The 21748-nt window shown below is 53.4% G+C and overlaps 2 protein-coding genes across 2 annotated transcripts in view; one reads left to right on the forward strand and one right to left on the reverse strand.

Moving 5' to 3' along the window:
• Positions 1-25: 25 nt before the first annotated feature.
• Positions 26-9386, forward strand: Sgsh (N-sulfoglucosamine sulfohydrolase). Its single transcript, XM_038326295.1, has 8 exons — positions 26-147; positions 2982-3142; positions 4398-4503; positions 4820-4970; positions 5268-5424; positions 5805-5886; positions 7323-7526; positions 8327-9386. The coding sequence occupies exons 1-8, from the start codon at positions 60-62 to the stop codon at positions 8884-8886; spliced, it is 1509 nt and encodes a 502-aa protein (XP_038182223.1). The 5' UTR covers positions 26-59; the 3' UTR covers positions 8887-9386.
• A 357-nt stretch (positions 9387-9743) lies between these two features.
• The window catches only part of Card14 (caspase recruitment domain family member 14), a 31756-nt gene continuing 19751 nt past the window's right edge, over positions 9744-21748 (reverse strand). Inside the window, exons 12-21 of the mRNA XM_038326294.1 lie at positions 21072-21132; positions 20693-20885; positions 16717-16843; positions 16195-16432; positions 15720-15783; positions 14991-15102; positions 13941-14114; positions 12002-12123; positions 11110-11225; positions 9744-10596 (exon numbers count right to left, since the gene is read on the reverse strand). Of these exons, the coding sequence (XP_038182222.1) occupies positions 10389-10596; positions 11110-11225; positions 12002-12123; positions 13941-14114; positions 14991-15102; positions 15720-15783; positions 16195-16432; positions 16717-16843; positions 20693-20885; positions 21072-21132 (1415 nt within the window). The 3' untranslated portion in view covers positions 9744-10388. The remainder of the gene's footprint in view (positions 10597-11109; positions 11226-12001; positions 12124-13940; positions 14115-14990; positions 15103-15719; positions 15784-16194; positions 16433-16716; positions 16844-20692; positions 20886-21071; positions 21133-21748) is intronic.

The following is a 21748-nucleotide window of genomic DNA, read 5'->3' on the forward strand; positions in this document are numbered from 1 at the left end:
CGTGCACGTGACCGTGGGGAGGGACCGGACCGGAACCGCTCACCCCGGCGGCCGCCGCCATGCACACCGAGGGACTGTCCTGCTGCGTGGTGTTTTTGCTATTGGGACTCTGCAGCGTGCACTCGCGCAATGTGCTGCTGATGGTTGGTGAGTGTCGCCGCCCCTGGCTGGCCGTCCACGGCCGCTTGCTGCTGCCTCCAGAAGCGGCCACTCTGCTCCTCCCGTCTTGTGGCCCGTGCTGACTCTGGTGCTCCGCCAGTTCCCTTGCAGCCCCCTGCCATCCATGATGCGGGATTCTTCCTAGTTGTCACTACGTGCGGCTGGCCCTCCCGCTTCTGCCCTGCCCCGTCTGGCCCAGCACTCCCACATCTGTAGTCGGAGCAGCCAGGGAAACCCCGTGGAGCCCAGCTACTTAGGCTGAGCGGTCTTGCAGAGCTAGGGGGTTCACAGACCGCTGAGAAAGTTCTAAAAGAGAGACTGGCACTCGAGTTGCAGGGTGTCCCAGTTCAACTGCTCTCCACCACTGGCCCAAAGATACAGCCCTCCGCGGCCCACACAAACTCCCTCAGCTCCTCTTAGGAACCCCAAATTCCCCCAGCATTCACGAGACTTCCTGTTTGAGTGATCAGTGCCTGGCTTGTGACAGCCCGATCCTTCTGAGGTCTGGCCCCGGGCCAGACCCACTCTTTCTGATAAACTCTGTGGTGTCTGGACAGGGCAGTTGGGTAATTGTAACATAAACAGTGCTGTGTCAGCACCACTACGGGTCACATCTCCACGGGGCGGGGGGGGGGGGGGGGGGAGGGCACTAATGAAGCCGGCTCAGGCTGCACATACCCCAGGTAGGGATTGGTCCCGGAGCCTTCTGGAGCCCAGGCTGTGTAGCTCAGGAGATTCGGTCCTATCTCAGCTTGGATAGCTATAATAACACAAACCCTACAGACTCGGGACTGGAGAGCTGGCTCAGTAGTTAAGAGGCTGCTCTTCCAGAGGACTCAGTTCGGTATCCAGCACCTACATGGCAGCTCACAGCTCACAGTAACTCCAGCTTTGAGGCGTCTGACACTTGGTGTCTGAGGGTATATGTGTATACATGCAGGCAAAATATACACAAAGCATAAAATTAAGATTAACACACACAGAGGGAGGGAGGGAGAGAAGGAGAGAGAGAGAGAGAGAGAGAGAGAGAGAGAGAGAGAGAGAGAGCTACCTACAGGTCAGGTTTTTGACAAACAAATGTATTTTCCAACAGTTCCAGAGTCTGGAGAGACTGGGACCAGAGAGCCAGCTCTTCAGAGGGCTTCCTGGCTTTTAGATGACAAGCATCTCCTAATATGACAGAGAAATGTCACAGCCCTGCTGAGTTGGACCCCACCTTCATGTCTTCATTTAACTGCTAGAGAGAATGACAGCATGAGTTTTGGAAGGACACAGTTCAGTCTAGATCAGGGTCATTGGTGGGTGCTGAGACCTCTGTGGGCAGACGCAGCATTCTTTCCTGTCCTGCAGCAGAAGGCACACTAAACACAACTGTATGCCATTTGTCCTCCTGCCGGTCCTCCTGCCTGTCCTCCCGCCAGTCCTCCCGCCTGTCCTCCCACCCAGCCTCCTGCCTGTCCTCCCTCTTGTCCTCCCGCCAGTCCTCCTGCCTGTCTCCTCCCACCCGGCCTCCTGCCTGTCCTCCCTCTTGTCCTCCCACCCGGCCTCCTGCCTGTCCTCCCACCAATCCTCCCACCCATCCTCCCACTTGCTCAGTTGTCATTGGTTCTTACCCAGTTGGTCCTCAGGATGGAGGATGGTAGCCATCCACCTCTGTTCAAAGAATGTGTCGCCTCTGAGACTGGTGGGTGACATGTTGCCCTGGGGTTACCCCTGCTACTTCTGGGGTACCCCTGATGTCCTCTGCTGCAGCGCAGAGGAATGCTATAGGACCTGGGCAGCCTGTCCTCATTTCTACTGCCCAGCGGTAGCAGTGTGTGTGGCTTGTCAGCTCTCTAGGCTTCAGGTGCCTCCTGTAGGTGGAGGGGAGAAACAGTCCACAGGACTACAGCCCCTGGGGAAGAGGACTGTGTCTCAGTGAGAGGCAGAGGTGTGGTGCGCGAGCACACACACACACACACACACACACACACACGCACATGCGTGCGCATCCTCAGCTGTGTCCTGGGCGCGGCTCTCCTGGCTGGCTGTCACCTTGTGAAGTGTCTGCAGAGCCCAGGGTAGCTCAGTAGCCTGCAGTGATTACATCAGGCCACCACCTGATGTGGGACTCCCCTCTGGATGTTGTGAATACCATTCGTTGATAAAGAAGCTGCTTTGGGCCTATTGCAGTGCAGAACGGGGCAAGGCGGGAATTCCAAGCAGATAGAGGAGGAGAGAGTAGGTGGAGTCAAAGAGACGCCATGTAGTTGCTGGAGGAGATACAGGCCACCAGCTGGAAACCTGCTGGTAGGCCACCATCTCGTTTTGATGCACAGATTAATAGAGATGGGTTAATTTAAGATATAAGAGCTAGAGGTAGCAAGACACCTAAATGAATGGCCAAGCAGTGTTTTAATTAATGCAGTTTCTGTGTGATTATTTTGGATCTGGGCGACCGGGAACAAACAAGCAGTCTGCCTACAACCACCTACTAACATGCCTACACGGACACCAAGTTTGTTGGGGTGTCGTGCTTCTCCCACTAGCCCATCTGATTAGCCCCACCTGAGTGTCGAGAATTGGGTTCCATGTAAGCCATGGTGCCATCTCTCCCTCATAATACATCCAGTCAGGGATCCTGCCTGCCTGTGTGTTCTCTGCTTGTTCACAAGTTCCTGTATTACCAGGCCTAGCATCACTCTCCCTTGGGTACCCTGCTTTCTGGGAGCATCTTGCCCTCCCGAGTATCACAAGGCCAAGCCTTTGCAGCACTACCCTGGGTCTCCCGACACCACCCCTCCTGACCCCAGCCAACACACCCTCTGCTCTGTGCTCCTCAGCGGACGACGGAGGCTTTGAAAGTGGAGCCTACAACAATAGTGCCATCGCCACCCCTCACCTGGATGCCCTGGCCCGCCACAGCCTCATCTTCCGCAATGCCTTCACCTCTGTCAGCAGCTGTTCCCCCAGCCGCGCCAGCCTTCTCACCGGCCTGCCCCAGGTGAGAGCGGCTAGCGGGATGGAGTGAGGGTGGGTGGGTGACTGGTGACTGCCCAGGGGAACCCCCTCCCCTGCCCTGCTGCCCGAGGTGCTGCCCAGTTTCCTGTGCTTCAGGATGAGCAGATACAGCCCAGAGGTCTCCGGTGCAGACCAGGGCTCTGCTATACCACCTATCAGCTCTGGTGGCTCTGTCGCTCTGTAGCCACAAGCAGACATCATCCCTCTCTGTGCTGTAGTGTCCTTGTCTGTGACGTGGAGGGCACAGTGAGATGTCACTCACAGATCATTGTGGGGGTTGGCCAAGCATGGCCTTGTGGGTACAGTGCTTAGCCCAGAGCCTGCACACCTTCTCCCCAGCTATGCGCTCAGATCTGCGGTAGGTCAAGCCCTCCCACACGATGTTAAGGCACTTCCTCTTTTTGTTGTTATGGTAAAGTACTGCATGAAACAAACAAAATCTGCTGTCTCGACAGTTTTTCGGTGCGTGGTCAGTGGTGTGAAACCCAATCACACGGCAGCAGCCACCCCCACCATTCGTTTCTAGAATTTACTCCAGCTATCCTCCTTGCGAACGATTGCCCATTCCTGCCAGACCCCGCTCCACACTGTCCCTGCATCTGATGACTCTAGGACCCTCCTGCGAGTGGCCTTACCACTGTCTGCCTTTGTGACTAGCTGTGACACTGAGCTCAGCATCCCTGAGGGTCCTGCTCCTTGTAGTCCACGCCAGGACTTACTTCTTTCCCAAGGTCTCTATTTTAAACTCCTTTAATCCTAGCACACCAGGAGACAGAGGCAGGAGGATCTCCGTGAACTCATGCCAAGCCTGGTCCACAGAATGAGTTCCAGGACAGTAGGGTACATGCAGAGACCGCACATCAGTATGTTTTTCTGGTCTAAAGTTTTGAATTGCGTTTTAAAATTTATCTTGTGTGAGCAAGTCTCTAGAGGGCAGAGACAGCTTGTGGGAGTGGGTTCTCTCCTCCCACTGTGTGGGTCTTAGGGACCGAGCTCAGGTCGTCATCAGGCGTTTCCAGCTGAGCCGTCTCGCACAACCCCAGCCTTTTCCGAGACAGGGGAGGCCCAGGCTTGCATCAAACTCAGCGTGCAGCTTGTCCTTTCCTCCCTGCTGGTGTCCCTGTCACAGGAGGGAGAAGAACAGGGTGGAGTTCCCTTCGGGTCAGCGTCCTGAAGGCTCCTGGGATGAGCTGTGGGGTGTGGAGCCTAGTCTTACAGTGTCTGGCATCTGTTTGCAGCACCAGAATGGCATGTATGGGCTGCACCAGGATGTACATCATTTCAACTCCTTCGACAAGGTGCAGAGCTTACCGCTGCTGCTCCGCCAGGCTGGAGTGCGCACAGGTGAGGCGTGGGCAGGGCACCATACGGGTGAGTGGTCCCTCTCTGACCCCTCCCAGCCCAAGCTGAAGTCACTCTCAACCTATGTGACCTGCTGCTTTGCCAGGCCAGCGGGCACGCAGGTGAGGATGGGCCCGAGGACAGGATGCAGGTGCCAGGCCGCTTTGTGACTGTTCCTAGCTTCTTAGCGAGGGATGTCCATGGCTCTGAGTCACTCTTAGGACCGGGCCAAAGTCCACAGCAGCTACACTTTCAGGGCTTGGGCGGGATAAGGGACAGACTGCCCTCTGGACACACATCTTCTCCGGTCCTCCCTCAGGCATCATTGGGAAGAAGCATGTGGGTCCGGAGACAGTGTACCCCTTTGACTTTGCGTTCACGGAGGAGAACAGCTCTGTGCTGCAGGTGGGGCGAAACATAACTAGAATTAAGCAGCTAGTCCGGAAGTTCCTGCAGAGTCAGGATGACAGGTATGGAGGGTTCTGTCCTGGGACCCTCTGGGGAGGGAGAACAGACCCCTCAACAGTGGGCGTAGGCTCTCATCCCTGGGTCCACAGCTGTGGACTGACTGTGGCAGGGGCCGAGGCAAACATTTTAAATACCCAGAAGAGGGGCACAGGGAGACTGAGGCAGTGAAGGAGATAGGGTGACCTGCCTATAGGAGTAAGCCAAGCCGAAGTGTGCCTTCCTAAGAACTGGCCCTCTTAGGGTCAACATAGCGTCCTGGCCTTGACCCCTCCCCATACTTACCCCCTCCACACATCCAGGCCCTTCTTCCTCTATGTGGCTTTCCATGACCCCCACCGCTGCGGGCACTCCCAGCCCCAGTACGGAACCTTCTGTGAGAAGTTTGGCAATGGGGAGAGTGGCATGGGGCTCATTCCAGACTGGACGCCGCAGACCTACGACCCCCAGGATGTGAAGGTAGGAGGGGCCCTTGCTATGCTTCCAAGACACCCAACCCGTCCTCCCCAAATCCAGGGCCCTACCCTCCTTAGAGCGCGCAGCCCTTGCCCCCGTGATCTGGCACAATGTGTAGAAGGAGATTTGACTCTGTGGGCTCCAGGTCCTTCTGTGTGGGCTGCAGAGAGAACGTTGGATCCCCAAGATGAAGTAGTGTGTGTGTGTGTGTGTGTGTGTGTGTGTGTGTGTGTGTGTGCGCGCGCGCATAGAATCAAGCTGGTTTTGACCAGTCCGTTCACTGCAGAGTCAGGGGGAGGGCACTGTACCCTGTCTTCCACCCAGTAAAAAATATCCCCATGCCCTGTCCAGCCTCAGACGCCTCCCCTTGCCTTCCGCCTCAGGTGCCTTACTTTGTCCCAGACACACCGGCAGCCCGCGCAGACCTAGCTGCCCAGTACACCACCATCGGCCGGATGGACCAAGGTGGGTTCTAGTGACATGAGCTATCTCTCCCACCACAAGCCCTGGAACTCCCAGCTGGGCTAGGCCCAACACAAGTGGGTCCCAGAAGCAACACAGTGTGAGCCCTGGTGAGTGTTGAAGGCCTGAGGCTTCAGTTTCCCTTGGCTTGTGGCCAGGCTGCTGCAGGTTCCAGCTCCAGCTTCAAGCTACCTCCTTAGCGGTGTGTCCCTGCTTAGCGGTGTGTCCCTGCTTAGCTGTGTGTCCCTGCTTAGTGGTGTGTCCGTCTTTTCCCCTTTTGACTGTAGCTCTTCTTCCTTTTCAATACTTACTTTTATTTCACTGTGTGTGTGATTTGCATCACATGCATGCAGTGCCCACCAAGGTCTATAAAGGGCATCAGATCCCTGGAATGGAGTTACAGACGGCTGTGAGCTTCTGTGTGGTGCCGGGAGTCAAACCCAGGTCCTCTGGAAGGGCAGCCGGTGCTCTTAACCACTGAGCCATCTCTCCAGCCATATCCCTTTTTATTTAATGACAAGTTTTTCTTTATTTTCCATATGTGTGTGTGTTTTCACGTGTGTAAGGTTTACAGATGTGTGTGTGCATGTGGAGGCCTGAAGCTGATGTTAGGAATTGTCCTCATTCTCTTTTACCTTATTTACTGAGACAGGATCTGCCAGTCAAACCTAGAGTTTGCTGACCCGGCTGGTCTTGTGAGCCAGCTTGCTCTGGGGATCCCATTTCTACCTTCCGTGGCTGGAATTCCTGGCAGGCTCTCTCACTTACCTGGCAATTACGTGGGTTTCTGGGATCTGAGATGTGATCCCAACTCATGCGTGGCAAGCTCTTCAGCTGGTTTGCCATCTCCCTGGTGCTGTCTTCTGAGACAGAGTCTTGCTATAGCTCAGGTTAGCCTGGAACTTGTTAGGTAGCCCAAGTTGTCTCTGAATTCCCAATTTTCCTGCCTCTGCCTATCTAGTGTGGGATTACAGAAGTGACTCATTGTTCCTGGCTTCACTGAGAAGCGCATACCTGGGGACCTGAGGATAATGTTTCTCTTCCAATCCTTAACTTACATCTCGTCACAGTCACAGATTTCTGATGACATCTAGAGTGGGGATTCAAGTCCTGCAGGAACTAGTCCTGGGATCATGTTCCTACTGAGGCTGTTAGAATGGCCCTGGGTGTTCTGTCTTCAGGCTCCACCGGACGGACACAAGATTCTAAAACAAGAAGCCGTCTTGGGGCAGTAGCAGCTGCCTAGTGTGACAGCTTTCCTAAGGGATGAGCGGTCCATGGAAGCCATGTGACCCTGCTCAAGTTCAGGAGCTGTGTGGTGTTGGACAGAGGTGGGCTTGTGGAAAGGACAAAAGCATGTTTCAGGGCCAGAAAGTAACAGAACCCAGGGATGAATGAACACATACATGTACCTGAGCCTTCCCCTCCCCCCTCCTCAGGGGTAGGGCTGGTGCTGCAGGAGCTGAGAGGTGCCGGCATGCTGAATGACACCCTCATCATCTTCACATCTGACAATGGGATCCCGTTCCCCAGTGGCAGGACCAACCTTTACTGGCCGGGTACAGCCGAACCTCTGTTGCTGTCATCCCCAGAGCACCCACAACGCTGGGGCCAGGTCAGCGAGGCCTACGTGAGCCTCCTAGGTATGGCTGTCTGTCTCATAGGAGGGATTAGGTGAAGCCAGACTTCAGTGGGACTGGCATGGGTCAGATGCTGGAGTCCTCCCCTGACCTAGGTAGTGCTCCTCCAGCTGGGCAAGGAAGAGACAGCCTCCTCTATTACATGAGAAGAAGTCACCCGGGAGGCCTGTTCCTGTCATGCCATGACCCCTGAATGTCTGGTGGGGTCCCAGGTGGTACTAGTGGGTGGTGGGTTGCCTACTGGAGAACCAGCGTGGTATCTCCCCTTTTCTCAGGATCTACAGTCTCTCATGACTCAGCTCTGAGGGACTGGTTCTCAAGGTTATCTAACCCGTGCCGTGAATGAGCAAACAAGCCGGCAGGTGTGGGAAATAGAGGGGCTGAGTTAAGCAGCCCCTGTCAGCTTTCCGCGCCCAGACGGTTGCTTGGAAGAGCCTGTGTTCTTCTCAGGGGTTATGAGACAGGCTCGCTCCAGCTTGCACCTACCTCTCTGTGTGGCCCCAAACCATGAGAGAGGGAACCCTGTGACCTACCCAGAGTTAGTAGTTGAGCTCTCCCTACCCAGGGGTCTGTTCCATAGGATTTTAGAAGGGCCCTAGTTCTCAGCAAGCCAGAATCTCTGGTTACACCATTAATGGCTCTGCAGGCCAGAGGTGACCGATGTCGAGAGGTGCAGTCCAGTGTTGTTCCTCCCCGCTGGTGATCTGATCACACAGGGTGCCCGTGGGATTTCCAGAGAGGCTCACCCCTTCCGAAGGGCTCTGTGTCCCTCAGGGACCCTGCTAAGGGCTATTTCTTTGCAGACCTTACCCCCACCATCCTGGACTGGTTCTCCATTCCATATCCCAGCTATGCCATCTTTGGCTCAAAGACGATCCAGCTCACAGGCCGATCCCTCCTGCCAGTGCTGGAAGCAGAGCCCCTTTGGGCCACCGTCTTCGGCAGCCAGAGCCACCATGAGGTCACCATGTTCTACCCCATGCGCTCGGTACACCACCAGAACTTCCGCCTCATTCACAACCTCAGCTTCAAGATGCCATTTCCCATCGACCAAGATTTCTATGTCTCGCCGACCTTCCAGGACCTCTTGAACCGAACCACAGCTGGTCAGTCCACGGACTGGTACAAAGATCTACACCATTACTACTACCGAGACCGCTGGGAACTCTACGATGTCAGCCGGGACCCTCAAGAGACACAGAACCTGGCCGCTGACCCACACTTCTCTCAAGTGCTGGAGATGCTGAAAGCCCAGCTGACTAAATGGCAGTGGGAGACACATGACCCCTGGGTGTGTGCCCCTGACGGGATCCTGGAGGAAAAGCTCACTCCGCAGTGCCGACCTCTTCACAATGAACTCTGACGGTCCCTGGGGCAGCTGCCAGCCTGCCTCTACTCAGACACAAAGGGAGGGACCAATGGAGTCAGTGCCAACAGCCCCACTCTCTAAATACCCTTCTGAGAAGGGGCCCCTATAATGTGGGATGCCACTCCTGCCTCCTGGAGAGGAACTCAGGCATGCACTCCCCATGTTGACACCACATCAGTACACTGCTGTCCTCACATCTGCATGGACTGACCCAGGAGTTCTAGGGCAAACTTGGGTGTGCAGAATCCCAAGTTGACCTGCAGATAAAGGGGTAAGGTCTGGGGTTTCGAAGCCCTCTGGTTTCTGGAACCCGTGGATATTTTCAAGTCCTTCATTCTAATAGGAGCACAGGGCTTCTGTGTGCCACGTGGTCAGTGGGTAAACCACACTGACTACTGCAACCAACCTTGGTGTAGAGGAAGCCTTAAGAGGCCCTGGGCTTGCTTTTGCCTTCATTCTACCCTCGTCAAGTACAAGCTTGGTCAGAAATCTCACTGGTTCTCAGAGGTGATGAGTTTGATTCTGTGGTGTTCCTGGGCTCAGCTTGTCCTTTCTGAGGGTGACTGAGGACAAGGTGTGACAGCGTACCCTCTCTTGCCCTTCATTCATACAAAGCCCCGGGCTTTCCCTTCACTTTCACGTGCCAAGGGTCAGAAGCACAGCCTGCAAACCTAGAAGGACAGGGTCTGCCCCCACCACTCCTCTATCAGGTCTGCCCCCACTGCCCCTATCAACTCCATTCTGGGAGGTGGGGAGAGCCATGGGCCCTTGCATTGGGAAAGCTTTGTACAATAGTACAATAGTTCACACAACTTCATAGTAGCACATTAGATTAGACACTGAGACTCAAATATCCTCTCTAAATGACGCATTTATAGCTGGATGGCAGCTTCACCCAAGCGGCATATAATGAACTCCAAGAAGGATCAGAGGGCAATGTCAGTTTGAGAATCAGTTCTTTGCTCAGGAAGAGTCCACTGGCTCTGTCCAGGACATCTACCAAAGCAGCCTGGTGTTTGGGGTGGGCAGGAGGCCTTGAGACAAAGAGCCACTCAGGTCTGTCTGCCATGGCAACTTCATTTGCAGGTGTCTGTGGCAGCGTGTGTCTGTTAGCAGTCCTGACGTGCCAGCCATGCCCTCAGTGCTCCGGGGTCTGTGCCCTGCCCTGGGCAGGGATGACTCCTCCAGAGAGTTTGCAGGATCCTTTGACATCGGAAATGTAAAAGGAGGGGACAGTCCCCACAAGGCTATTCCCATTATCACAGGAGGTTAGGGCACTGGCCCTGAGCAGGTCTCAGGAAGGACCCCACATGGCAGAATGTTCTCTAGTCCTCCATCAGCCCAGGCTGTGCTGTGTGACGGTGGCTGCATCATTTATCCCCTGACAGCTGTGAGCTCGTGAGGTCAGACCCCAGCCAGAGAAGGAAGTGGGGTTGTTTGCTGACAGCACCGACAGACACATGGAGGCCACCACAGTCCCAAGCCAGGTCCGGGCTTCAGCAGGGGCTCTGCTCTGTCCACACGACTCTCTTCTGCTCATCTGCAATGGCCAGGCGCACACAGCCGAGAAGACTGTCCAGGTCACTCCAGCTGTCAGAGGCCAGGCTGCTGTACAGACAGGGCACTCTGTCCAGTTCCCCCTCCTCCTGCCGGGCCGCCTCGAGGAACTGCTCCTCCGAGGTGCCAAGCCGCTGCAGGCCCTTCCTGAAAAGCACAGGCGGTCAGCATGAGGACAGCAAGGTAGCCAGGAGAGTACACAATGAGACTTTTCAGTACAGAGCACTGCCGGGGTCCAGGACAGAGTCTGTAGAGGACTCGGTGTGCATCAAAATGCCTTTAGGAACAAGTATGGAGTCCTACCCAGGGAAGTTCATAAAGATACCAGGACTTGGCTGCAAGTGGCATCCACCAGTGGGTGTGCGGAGCACATCACACTTCCTGAGCAAATGGGCAGCAGGATTTGTTTGTCCCCGTCAGATACCAAGTGATGAGGGGGCAGGGGGATCCAGGCACTGTGCAGCTTCATTCTAGTGGGGCAGGGGATGCACAGGTTCTGAAGTTGGACCTCTGGCCAGAGGCTGTGGGAACACAGCTATGGGCTGGGATAGAAAGAGCTCTACTGTGTTCCAGAGGCACACGCCAAGCTTTTCCACAGCTTAGGCATCTGCTGAGACCCTGCTGCCCAGCGCCACTGCCCAGCCCTCAACAAGCACCTACCTGAGTTTCTTTGCTGTCTTCTCATTGACAGAAACATGGATGATGATGGGGAAAATGTCCATCTTGTGCAGGACACGGACACTGTCCAGCCGGACATCCAGCAGGGCATGGGTGCTCTTTGGGAGGGCATAGAAAAGCAAATTCAGCTCATGGACCTTGGGTCTGGGAGGAAGCGGGAGTAGCCCCATGCCGCAGGGCACAGGGCTGTGTAGAAGAGACCTGAATGGAGGAGACGAGCTTGGCACCCATCAGGGTGTCTGCTGTAGATCTTAAAGGTGATGTCTTTTTTATTTGACTCTGGGAAAATCTGGCATTGCAAGCTTTTGGCACTTAAATAGGTTTTGGATGGTGTGAAAACCTTAAGAATTAGACAGTGCAGGGGTTGGGGAGATGGTTCAGCACTTAAGATCACTGGCTGATCTTCCAGAGGTCCTGAGTTCAATTCCCAGCACCCACATGGTGGCTCTAATTCCAGGGATCTGACATCCTCACATAGATACATATACAAAACACCAATGCACATAAAAGAATATCAGACTATGCCAGCTGTCACTCTCCATGGTGTGTGTGTGTGTGTCTGTCTGTGTGTTGTGTTTCCTGCTCCTTGTGTAAGTATGAACTTGACAGTTCATTGTGAGCTGTGAAATGTGACAGTCTTATTCCATTTATTAACAAACATCTATTAAACATTCCAAATAAGGAGACTGAGGCAAACCCAGTGGTGGGCCAACATCATCAATGGATGATGGAAACAGGGTTGGGTCTTTCTGTGTTCGTCCCCCTCCATAGAGCATGAAGCTGAGTATCTAGGGCCTCACAAGTGAATCCCCAAATTCCTCCCCTAGTCTTGGAAGCCTGCCACCCCAGAGTAGCTTCTTAACCCTTTCCCTACCGTATTCATGAGGGACTCCACAGCATGACGGGTGACCCAATGCTGGTCCCCTATCGACTCTCCTTCCTGGATGATATCCCCTCTCTGGCTCCAGGTGACATACTCCTCCTGGCTCAAGTACTCTGGTGGTGACATTAGATGGGGCGATCACACACTGGGATCCTGAGGGAGCCGCACACTGGAGGTCCCCCACCACATTCAGGAAAAGCTTCCCACAGCAGCCATGTGGGAACCTACCCTGCCTCCTACCAGAAGTCCTGAGCCAGCAGCATGGCATGTGTGAACGCTGGGGCAGGTGAGGTTTGGGGGAAGGATAGATGGAGGCAGGCAGACAGACAGACGGACAATGCTCAGCATCACTTCGCAAGCTCCAAATTTACAGATGGATCCAACTCCTAACACTGAAGATTCCCACCAGTCCTTCAAATCACCATTTCCACCCAGTATGGTCCTGGTCCCAGGGATACTGGGCAGTGTTTTGGGCAATTTTTCATTGTGTGTGTGTGTGTGTGTGTGTGTGTGTGTGTGTGGTATTTTGTCAAGTATCCTAGAGTGCCCAGGACAGCCACACAATAGAGAATTCCAGGCAGCCTCAGATGGCCTCTTCTGAGGTGGAGAACCCATTCTGGACCTCCTAAGCAGCTCTCACGGCCCTGCCCTCTTCCTAGCCTAAGTCTGTCTGTCCAGGCACCCCAGCTGTACGCATCTCAGGAGTCTCCCTCCCTCCTACCACTGCAACATTGCTGGGAACCCTGGCCCCCATGGTCCAGGAGTTGAGGCCATTCCCAAACCCTGGCCAAGACTTCAGGACTTTCAAGAAAGGTGTCCAAAGATCAAGCCTCAGTGAGGCTCCCTCTTTAAAAACAGTCAGGGTTTTTTATAGAGCTGGACATCTGGCCTCCACGCCCCTTGGCCATCGGAGCAGTGACTCTAGCCCAGTGTCCTCGTGCTCCTGGCCTTTGCATATGCTGGCTGGCTAGCTGGACCACCTCGCTGCCTCCAGCTCCTGCCTCCCTTCCTTCATCCCCTGCTGGCTGGTTCTTCATCCCCCAGTATCACCCCCTCTGGGCATGCGTAGAGCCCGCAGTCTGTGTACCTTCCTCCCACTGGCCTGTACCAGCTGCACCCAGGTGACCATTTCTAGAAAAACTCATGGACTCTCCGGGCCTCTAGGGCTCAGTTTCTCCCACTTTCCCATGGAGGCTGAAGGTGTCCAGTGGAGGAGCCTCCTTGATGGTGTTTGCTTCCTTGTCTCCTCTGGAAGTCAGGTGGGTAGCATGGACCCTGTCACCCCACAGGGTGACCCACCCCTGTCAATCAGCCTTTCCTGAGCCCGAGAGTCTGGGAATCAGAAAGCACTTTCTGTGAAGCTGCCTGGTGGCTGGTAGCGAATTGACAGAACCCTCCAGTCATATGACCCTGCTATGTACATCCTGTTTTCAGCGTAACTGTGTTAAAGGGAGAAATAATGACCCACCCCACTAATGTCCATCAGAACCCAGCACGAACCAACTTCCTTTGGAAATAGGGTGAGACAATTCTGGGTGATAATGGACCCTAAGAAGGCCATGTGTAGACAAGGACACATAGAAGGAAAAAGGGTTTTACATGAGACAATTCTGGGTGATAATGGACCCTAAGAAGGCCATTTGTAGACAAGGACACATAGAAGGAAAAAGATCAGCAATGACCAAAGCCAACATGGGAGTGGGGACCTCATGCACCCCTAAGGTATTGGAAGAGCCAGGAAGGACCCACACCTGCAGCTCCCCAGAGAGAGCAGGCTCTGCTGAGACCCTGAGGGCAGACATCCAGGGATCTGTGATACAATCACCACCTCTCAATGTCCCAACGTGGCCCTCTGTTCTGATATCATGGAAACTGCTCACCGCTACCCCAGGACCGACCGCTTCTGGCCACTTGACCAAGGAGCACGTACCTGCAGGACACTGCTTAAAGCCTTGGAGGAGGCAGAGCTTTTTGCTCAGGATCTTCCCAACTACTCTGGGCACGAAGAGCACAGGCCGGGGCCGGGCAGGCCTGTGGGGGTGCACCAGGGTGTATGGGGCCAGGGTGAAGCAGCTCTCGGCCCAGAAGCACTCGCTGGAGCCACCTATGGAGGAGAGGATATGAGCTCCGCCCACCTGTGTCCCTGCCCCTCTCCCTGGGGAGGGACTGATACAGGGCATCCACTGCTTCAGTGCCGCTAACTGTGCATGCTGTCTGTATGCCGGCACAGCAGGCCACAGAGCTCGCAGCTCTTCAGGATGAGCCTCTGACGGTAGCAGAAGCCTGGTTCCTCCTGAAGGAAGGCTGTAGCGGAGCCCTGTCTCTCACCGTGGCCCTCCCTCTCCTCACATCCTTTTCTCCCTTTCCCCACCAAATCAGTCCTGCCTTGCTCTCAGCCCTGCCCCTCGGCCACAGGGTCCTCAGCCTCCTTCCCCCTGGACCCTCTGCTTCTCTCCTGGATTAGTTATGCTGCTCTTGTCTTCAACATCTGTCTTATGTTTTAATTTGTTTTTATTTTATGTGTATGAGTGTTTTACCTGTATGTATGCTGGTAGCTTTTGTATAGTTTCACTGGGTCAGGTCTCAGAGGGAGACATGGCTATTTAAAGGACATCAAATATGTTTCTTAGTTGCTGTCTAAAAAGGCATGTAGACATCATGATCCATAAAAAACAGCCTGGGGTGGGGTGGATGTTGGAGAGATGGTTCAGTTGTTAGGAGCACTGGCTGCTCTTGAAGAGTTAACAAATGGTTGACTCAAGGGCCACTCAAGTCCCAAGGGAATCTGATGCCCTCTTCTGGCCTCCAGAGGTACTACATGACATAGTGCCTATAAATACTTGCAGGCAAAACGTCCATACATAAGAATAAATAAATAAACAAATAACAGCCCCTGGCATGAGAGACACCACCTTGATTGTACTGCCCAGGAGTGACCCCGGTGCCCACATGGTCCCCATGCCAATCGGCCAGGTCTCACCTTCCTCCCTGCCCGAAGCAGGCTGGCCTTGGTCACAGGTCGGAGACAGAAGACTGACTCTGGCTTTGTCCACACTGACAATTCTTACTAACTTCTGAGGTCCTCCGGAAGGCTGTCACAGGAAGAATGGGGAGATAGGAGAGGCACAAGGCTCAGCCATCAATACTGGGCTAGGGGCCTGGCACCCCCTCCCTATCTTGGCAGCCTGCCCCATAAGCAAATCCAGAACAGCTTCTGAACAACCAGGCTGTGCCATGGAGCAACCAGGCTTCCCAAACCACACACCAGGGGGTGGGAGGCAGGGGAGGGGCCTCAGGCAACAGGGCTCTGCAGGAAGGGGTGCAAGGGGCAGAGAGAAGAGCAGGCCCCCTCCCGACTTAGCATGGCCGTGCTCTAGGCAGGAACGTCCTAGCACCTTGCTCAGGGACAGGTGGGTGCTCAGAGAGAAAGGTGCTCTGTGTCCCAAGAGGACAAGATGCCCGACCTCAGAGGAAACAAGAACAGGGAGGTGAGTCGGTGACAAGGGACCAGGAGAGTGAGGAAGAGCAAGAGCTGCTTTGAGAGTGGAGACAGGCGTGTTCACATGGCCTCTGAGGGCTTGGTGGGTACCCAGGGTGCAGATACTGCCCCGCTCAGCTCAGTGGTCCACACAACCACATAGGATTCCACGGCATCCACTCCCATCCAGCCCATGGGGGGGAGGGGCATGCTCTTCCACCGGAGCCTCACCTTGCGAGGAACCGTGCACCGTTGAGTCATGTCCTGGATGAGGGCCAGGAGCTGCTGCTGAGCCCTGGGCAGGTGGAGGAAAAGAAGCTCTGGCAGCCTGACTGAGCAGTCTCAAGGCCAAGTGTGATCGGTACACAGGCTGGGGACAGGAATGCTGCACCCCAGGGCTCAGAGACCGGGCCTTTGGAAGTGACATGCTAATTGAATTGTCCCACACTGGTCCCTCCCCACGGGAGCTAATGAGCAACCAGGGTGCATAACAGAGAGGGTACCCACCACTAGGGGACCCCCACGTTTACATGTTAACCTTTCCTCCACTCTATTCTTGGGTCAATGCTCTGCTATAGGGCAGGGAAAATTCCGGAAGGTCTGTGCTTCCTCCTGGGCAGGAGGGACCTCAGCATGGAGCTGGGACAAGCAGGTGTTGTCCTTGGAACGTCTGTGGGGACATGGAGAACCAGTGGCAGCTACTCACTGTGAATAGTTGGGGATGGTGCCAGGCTCCGTGTCTTTCATGGTGTAGGGGTTCACGTGATGGGCATGCCAGCAGCTTTGGCCTTGGAACATGGTGTCAGTGATGTGCAGGATATCATTGCAGTGTGCGTGTAGCGTTCCCCCTCCCTTCCTCTGCATGGCCAGGTTGACCCGGATGTAGAAAGAATCCCCAGAAGTCACCACTTTGGCATCTAGGTCCTGAATTAGGTTCTTGTAACCTGATAAAAAGACATGAGTGACTGATGATCCTACACCAGGGAACTTACACGAGGAAGGTTCTAGAATGAAAGTAGGAGAGAAAGTCATGAAAGCCACTTTGGTGCTGGGCCCAGCAGGATGGAGAGAAGTTTCCAGTTCCCTGGAGCCTGGGGGATGCAGGGTGAGCCTGGCTGAACTGCCTTGGCTCTTGATAGTCATAGGTTCTGGATGTGCAAACAGTCACAGGGCTTGGGGTCACAGGAGGGGCCCAGAGACCTGAGCGAGTGTGGGGCGGTGCCTGTACCTTCAGTGTTGATCTTCACAGTCAGGTAGCAGGAACCGTTTACCCTCCTGAGAAGCCCCACAGCCTGCTCCAGAGTCGCGTTCTCCAGAGTGGCTCTTAGTGATGGCTCCGTCGGCTTATAATCCACCTGAGGGCAAACATGAAGGTGGACTTCTCACCAAGACAGTGTGGCAGCTGAGATGGGGTGGGAATGGAGCCACCCACCCACCTTGGCCTATCATGGCCTATCAGAATCCCTTGTCACGAGCTGTGTTTGTGGATAGCCTTGTTACAGCATTGGGCTGCACACGTGTGCATCATACACAGTCCCAGCCTGAAAAATCGTCCATCGACGACTTTTTCACTGTTGAAGATAGTCTCTATGTCATAACCCCTTTCTGCTGGCAAAAGTAGATCTCAGGACGTTCCAGAACATTCTGGATCATTCTAGATCAGGCTTCTGTATGTTTGGGACCCAACTCTTCTGTGTCATGGGGCTGTTAGGTGGCATCACGATCCTCACCAACTCAGTGCCAGAGTGCCCCACCCGTACCTCCCCATCGTGAAGCCCTGTCTGGTGGGGCTTCCCTGATGCCTCCCTTGTTCATATGGTTAAGTATAGGGAGATAGGTGTTTCTGTGTTACTGTATGTATATATTATGATACATCTTAGGACTGTCAGTTCAGAGTTGCCCCGGGATGATATGACTGTCTCTCAAATGCCACAGAGGACGTCCACAACGTGACTGGTTCCTTGACAGCTGTCCATCTTAGGACTTAGTTGACTCTACATATATGTTTGTAAGGGGACAGGAGATGACCTTGTGTGAGGCAAGTGTGGGTTCTTCAGGAATGGGGGGCTCTTGCTTCACTGTGGACACCCTGTTCTAAAGGGGAACGCCCACTCCCACCTTCTCTCATTGGGGCCAACAGGTGAGCCCCAGCGATGGGGTCAAACCCATCTGGCACGTTTGTTGATATTTTTAGAATGCTTAAAGATGGGGGTTGGAAATTTGGCTCAGTGGTTAAGAGCACTTGTTGGTTCTACAGAGGACCCAGACTCAGTTCCCAGCACCCACACGGTAATTCACAACTGTCTGTGACTCCAGCTCCAGAGGATCTGATGTCCAGCTGTGGCCCCTGCAGGCACCTGTACTCATGTGACATTCCCCTCTCACATTCATACAAGTAATTAAAAGCAGGGGCTGGAGAGACGGCTCAGTGTTTAAGAGCACTGGCTGCTCTTCCAGAGGACGAGGTTCCGTGCCAGCACCCACGTGGTAGCTCACAACTGTCTGCAACTCCAGTCTCAGGGCATCCGGTGCCCTCTTCTGCTTCCATGGGTATCAGACATACACGTGACACATTGTCATACATGCCAGCAAAACGCCCATACGCATAATTAAAAAATAATGTAAAAAATCATTTAAAAGGCTTAAAGTTGAACACTTCGGCTTTGGGGCCCGGGAGACAACTCCGTGGGTAAAGACATTTGCTGTGCACGCCTGATGGCTGGGTTCAGCCCTGGGAATCTGTGCACGCCTGACGGCTGAGTTCAACCCTGGGAATCTGTGCAAGCCTGGCGGCTGAGTTCAGCCCTGGGAATCTGTGCACGCCTGACGGCTGAGTTCAGCCCTGGGAATCTGTGCAAGCCTGGCGGCTGAGTTCAGCCCTGGGAATCTGTGCACGCCTGACGGCTGAGTTCAGCCCTGGGAATCTGTGCAAGCCTGGCGGCTGAGTTCAGCCCTGGGAATCTGTGCACGCCTGGCGGCAATTTGCAACGTCAGCACTCTTACAGTGTGATGTGAGGTGGGGGAAAAGGAAGGACCCAGGATCTTAGAGACTCTTGCACCAGAGAGCCTGGAGTAGGTGCTTTAAGAGGCAGACATAAGATAGAAGATCCAGGTAAGGTGGTTGGTGCACGCCTTTAATTCCAGCACGTGCAGGCAGCTCTCTGTGAGTTTGAGGCCAGTCTGGTCTACATAGTGAGTTCTAGGAGAGCCAGGGCTACACAGTGAGACCCCGTCTCAAAAACTAAACAACACACACACACACACACACACACACACACACACACACACACACACACCGTAGACCCTGGAAGGAGGAGGAGAAGAGAAACCCTAGGCATGGCCTCGATGGCTCAGCAGGTGAAGCCACCCATCACCAAAGACTGAAAACCCGAATTCAATCCCTGGAACCCACACGGCGGAAGGAGAGAACCAATTCCAACAAGCTGCCCTTTGACCTACACATGTTCTATGACACAAAGACAGACAGACAGACAGACAGACAGACAGACAGACAGATGATAGTTAGATAAATGTGTCTTGTTTGTTTGAGCCAGAGTCTCAGTTTGTAGACCAGGCTAGCCTCCCATTCACAGAGATCCACCTGCCTTTGTCCTCCAAGTATGGTGATTAAAGGCGACAGCCATCACACCTAGCTAAATAAATGTCCCTGTGAAAAGAGAGGGCCTGTGTCAAAGCAAGGTGGAAGAGACCACGACTCCCAAAGCTGTCCTCTGACCGCCACATGTGGTCCGTGCATTTGTGCACTCACACTCATACACACATCATTTACAATATCATACATGCAAACATGCATGCACAAAGTACACACATAATTGAAAAAAACTGTGTTGTCAGACCACATCAAAATCACCCTTCCCCACTGTAGAAGGAAGCGGCGGGGCTGCGTCCCGCCACCCGGCCGCCGGCTAGCTTTACACCCGAAATAATTACACGGAAACTGTATTCTTTTAAATACTGCCTGGCCCGTTATCTGTAGCTTCTTATTGGTTGATTCTCATATCTTTCTTTAACCCATATTAGTGATCTGCATAGCACCACGAGGGGTGGCTTACCAGGAGAGGTCTTAACCTGCGTCCATCTCAGAGAGGAGAAGCATGGAGACTGACTGCTTATGGCGACTGCCTGAAGCGTCTCCCCACTCCTGCTACCCAGCATTCTGTTCTGTCTACTCTGCCTACCTAATTTTCTGTTCTCTTAAAGGGCCAAGGCAGTATCTTTATTAATAATGAAAGTAACACATAGACACTCCTCCATCATTTCCCCTTTTTCTGTTTAAACAAAAAAGAAAGGCTTTAACTTTAACATAGTAAAATTACATATAACAAAACAGTTATCAAGCAAGAATTACAGTTACAATATTTAGATCTATTTTATCTTTTATCATACTGCCTGGCCCATAGTTTCAGCCTCTTATTGGCTAATTCTCACATCTTCCTTTAACCCATATTTAGTAATCTGTGTAGCACCACGAGGTGTGGCTTACCAGGAGAGATCTTAAACTGCGTCCATCTCGGAGAGGAGAAGCATGGAGACTCACTATGGCGAGTGCCTGAAGCGTCTCCCCAAATCTTTCCCAGAATTCTGTTCTGTCTACTCTGCCTACCTAATTTTCTGTTCTCTTAAAGGGCCATGGCAGTATCTTTATTAATAATGAAATTAACACATAGACACTCCTCCATCACCCCACCCATGTATTCACTTAATAAGACTAATTTATGTTTTAGATGTATATTTCCGCTCTGTCTAGATTTGGACATTTTGCAATGAAGCTCAGTAGTTAAAAGGGTGAATTTTATATCATGTACTTATACAAAGTGACAATGAGATCATATAGTTAAAGAGAGACCACAGTCAAAATCCTACCTACTGGAAGGCTTTCTCAAGCCTGGCCAATGCTGGGGTGCAGCTCAGGGCTAGATCACTTGTATAACAGGCACAAAGCCCCCGAATTTCACCTTCAGGACAACACCAAGGTTCCTGGTCAGAGTCAACACAGTTACGTGGCCTTCTCTGAGTTTCCAGGTTCTGCAGTATCAGGACTGCCAGGCTTGGGAAGGGGACTGGGTTTCCCTTCCATGACCCTCATCAATAGATGTGGGCAGCACTTTCTGTCAGCCCAGAACAGAACCAAGACCGTTGTCTCCCACCATTCACCCCTACCCTGGCCCGAAAGCCTGGCTCACCATCATGATCTGGGTGCCGGGACGCAAGGCCATCTCATCAGCTGCAGAGCCAGGGGTGACTCGGTGAATGAAGATACCCGTGAGGTTCCCGCCAATGACACCTATCTGCTCCAGCAATGCATCCCCTTTGAATGCCAGCACTGTGACCTGGCTCAGGATCTTGCGAGCTGGTCTCCGCCTCACAGGGACACTGCTGTGGGCAGACAGACACAACCTGAGCGCAGAGGTCAGAAAAGCCATGGGTTCTGGGATTCTCTGCTCTGACCCAACCTCTTGGAAATGCTGTGACCTCCCCATGGTGAGAGGGTGCGGTCACTCAGCTCTGTCACCTCCAGGCTCTGTTTCTCCAGTCAGTGCGGGTCCCCGACTAGCAGCTCACCTCTCTGAGACATTTAGACTCCGTAAAGACTCCTGCAGGCTGTCCTCTGTCTGGGAGAGATCTGGAAGGAGACAGGATGCTTGGCCGCCAACGCCAAAGGTCACCAGCTCCTCACCTGCTCCCCATCTACAGCCTCAGCCCTCCTCTGGTCTCAGGTAACACGCCTAGCCTGGCTCAGTCCCCTGCTGCGGCCCCTCCTTTGTGCTTTTTGATTTCATCTTTCCTAACATCAGAGTAGCCGGTGAGAGCTGCAAGCATCTTCTGCAATTCCTGAACAAGTTGCCAACATTTTAAGATGAGAAGGTTTCTAACATCTAGATTTCTGAATTCAATGAAGGATCAAATCTCAGGGTTGGAGAGATGGCTCAGCAGTTAAGAGCACTGACTGCTCTTCCAGAGGACTCAGATTCAATTCCCAGCACCACCATGGCAGCTCACAAATCCAGTTCTAGGGGATATGACCCCCTTAAACAGACATGCATGCAGCCAAAATACCAATGCACATAAAACAAAAATAAATAAAAAATTTAAAGATGTAATTAATTTGAAACAGGGTCTCATTATATAGCCCTTGAATTCTCAATCCTCCAAATTTCTGGGACTACATTGTATGTATCTATATCCAGAATGTTCTCTCTGTTGGTCTCTGTCCCTGTGTGTGCGCATACATGTGTGTG

This window comes from Arvicola amphibius, chromosome 4 (genome assembly GCF_903992535.2).
Source record: "Arvicola amphibius chromosome 4, mArvAmp1.2, whole genome shotgun sequence".
Lineage (NCBI taxonomy): Eukaryota > Metazoa > Chordata > Mammalia > Rodentia > Cricetidae > Arvicola > Arvicola amphibius.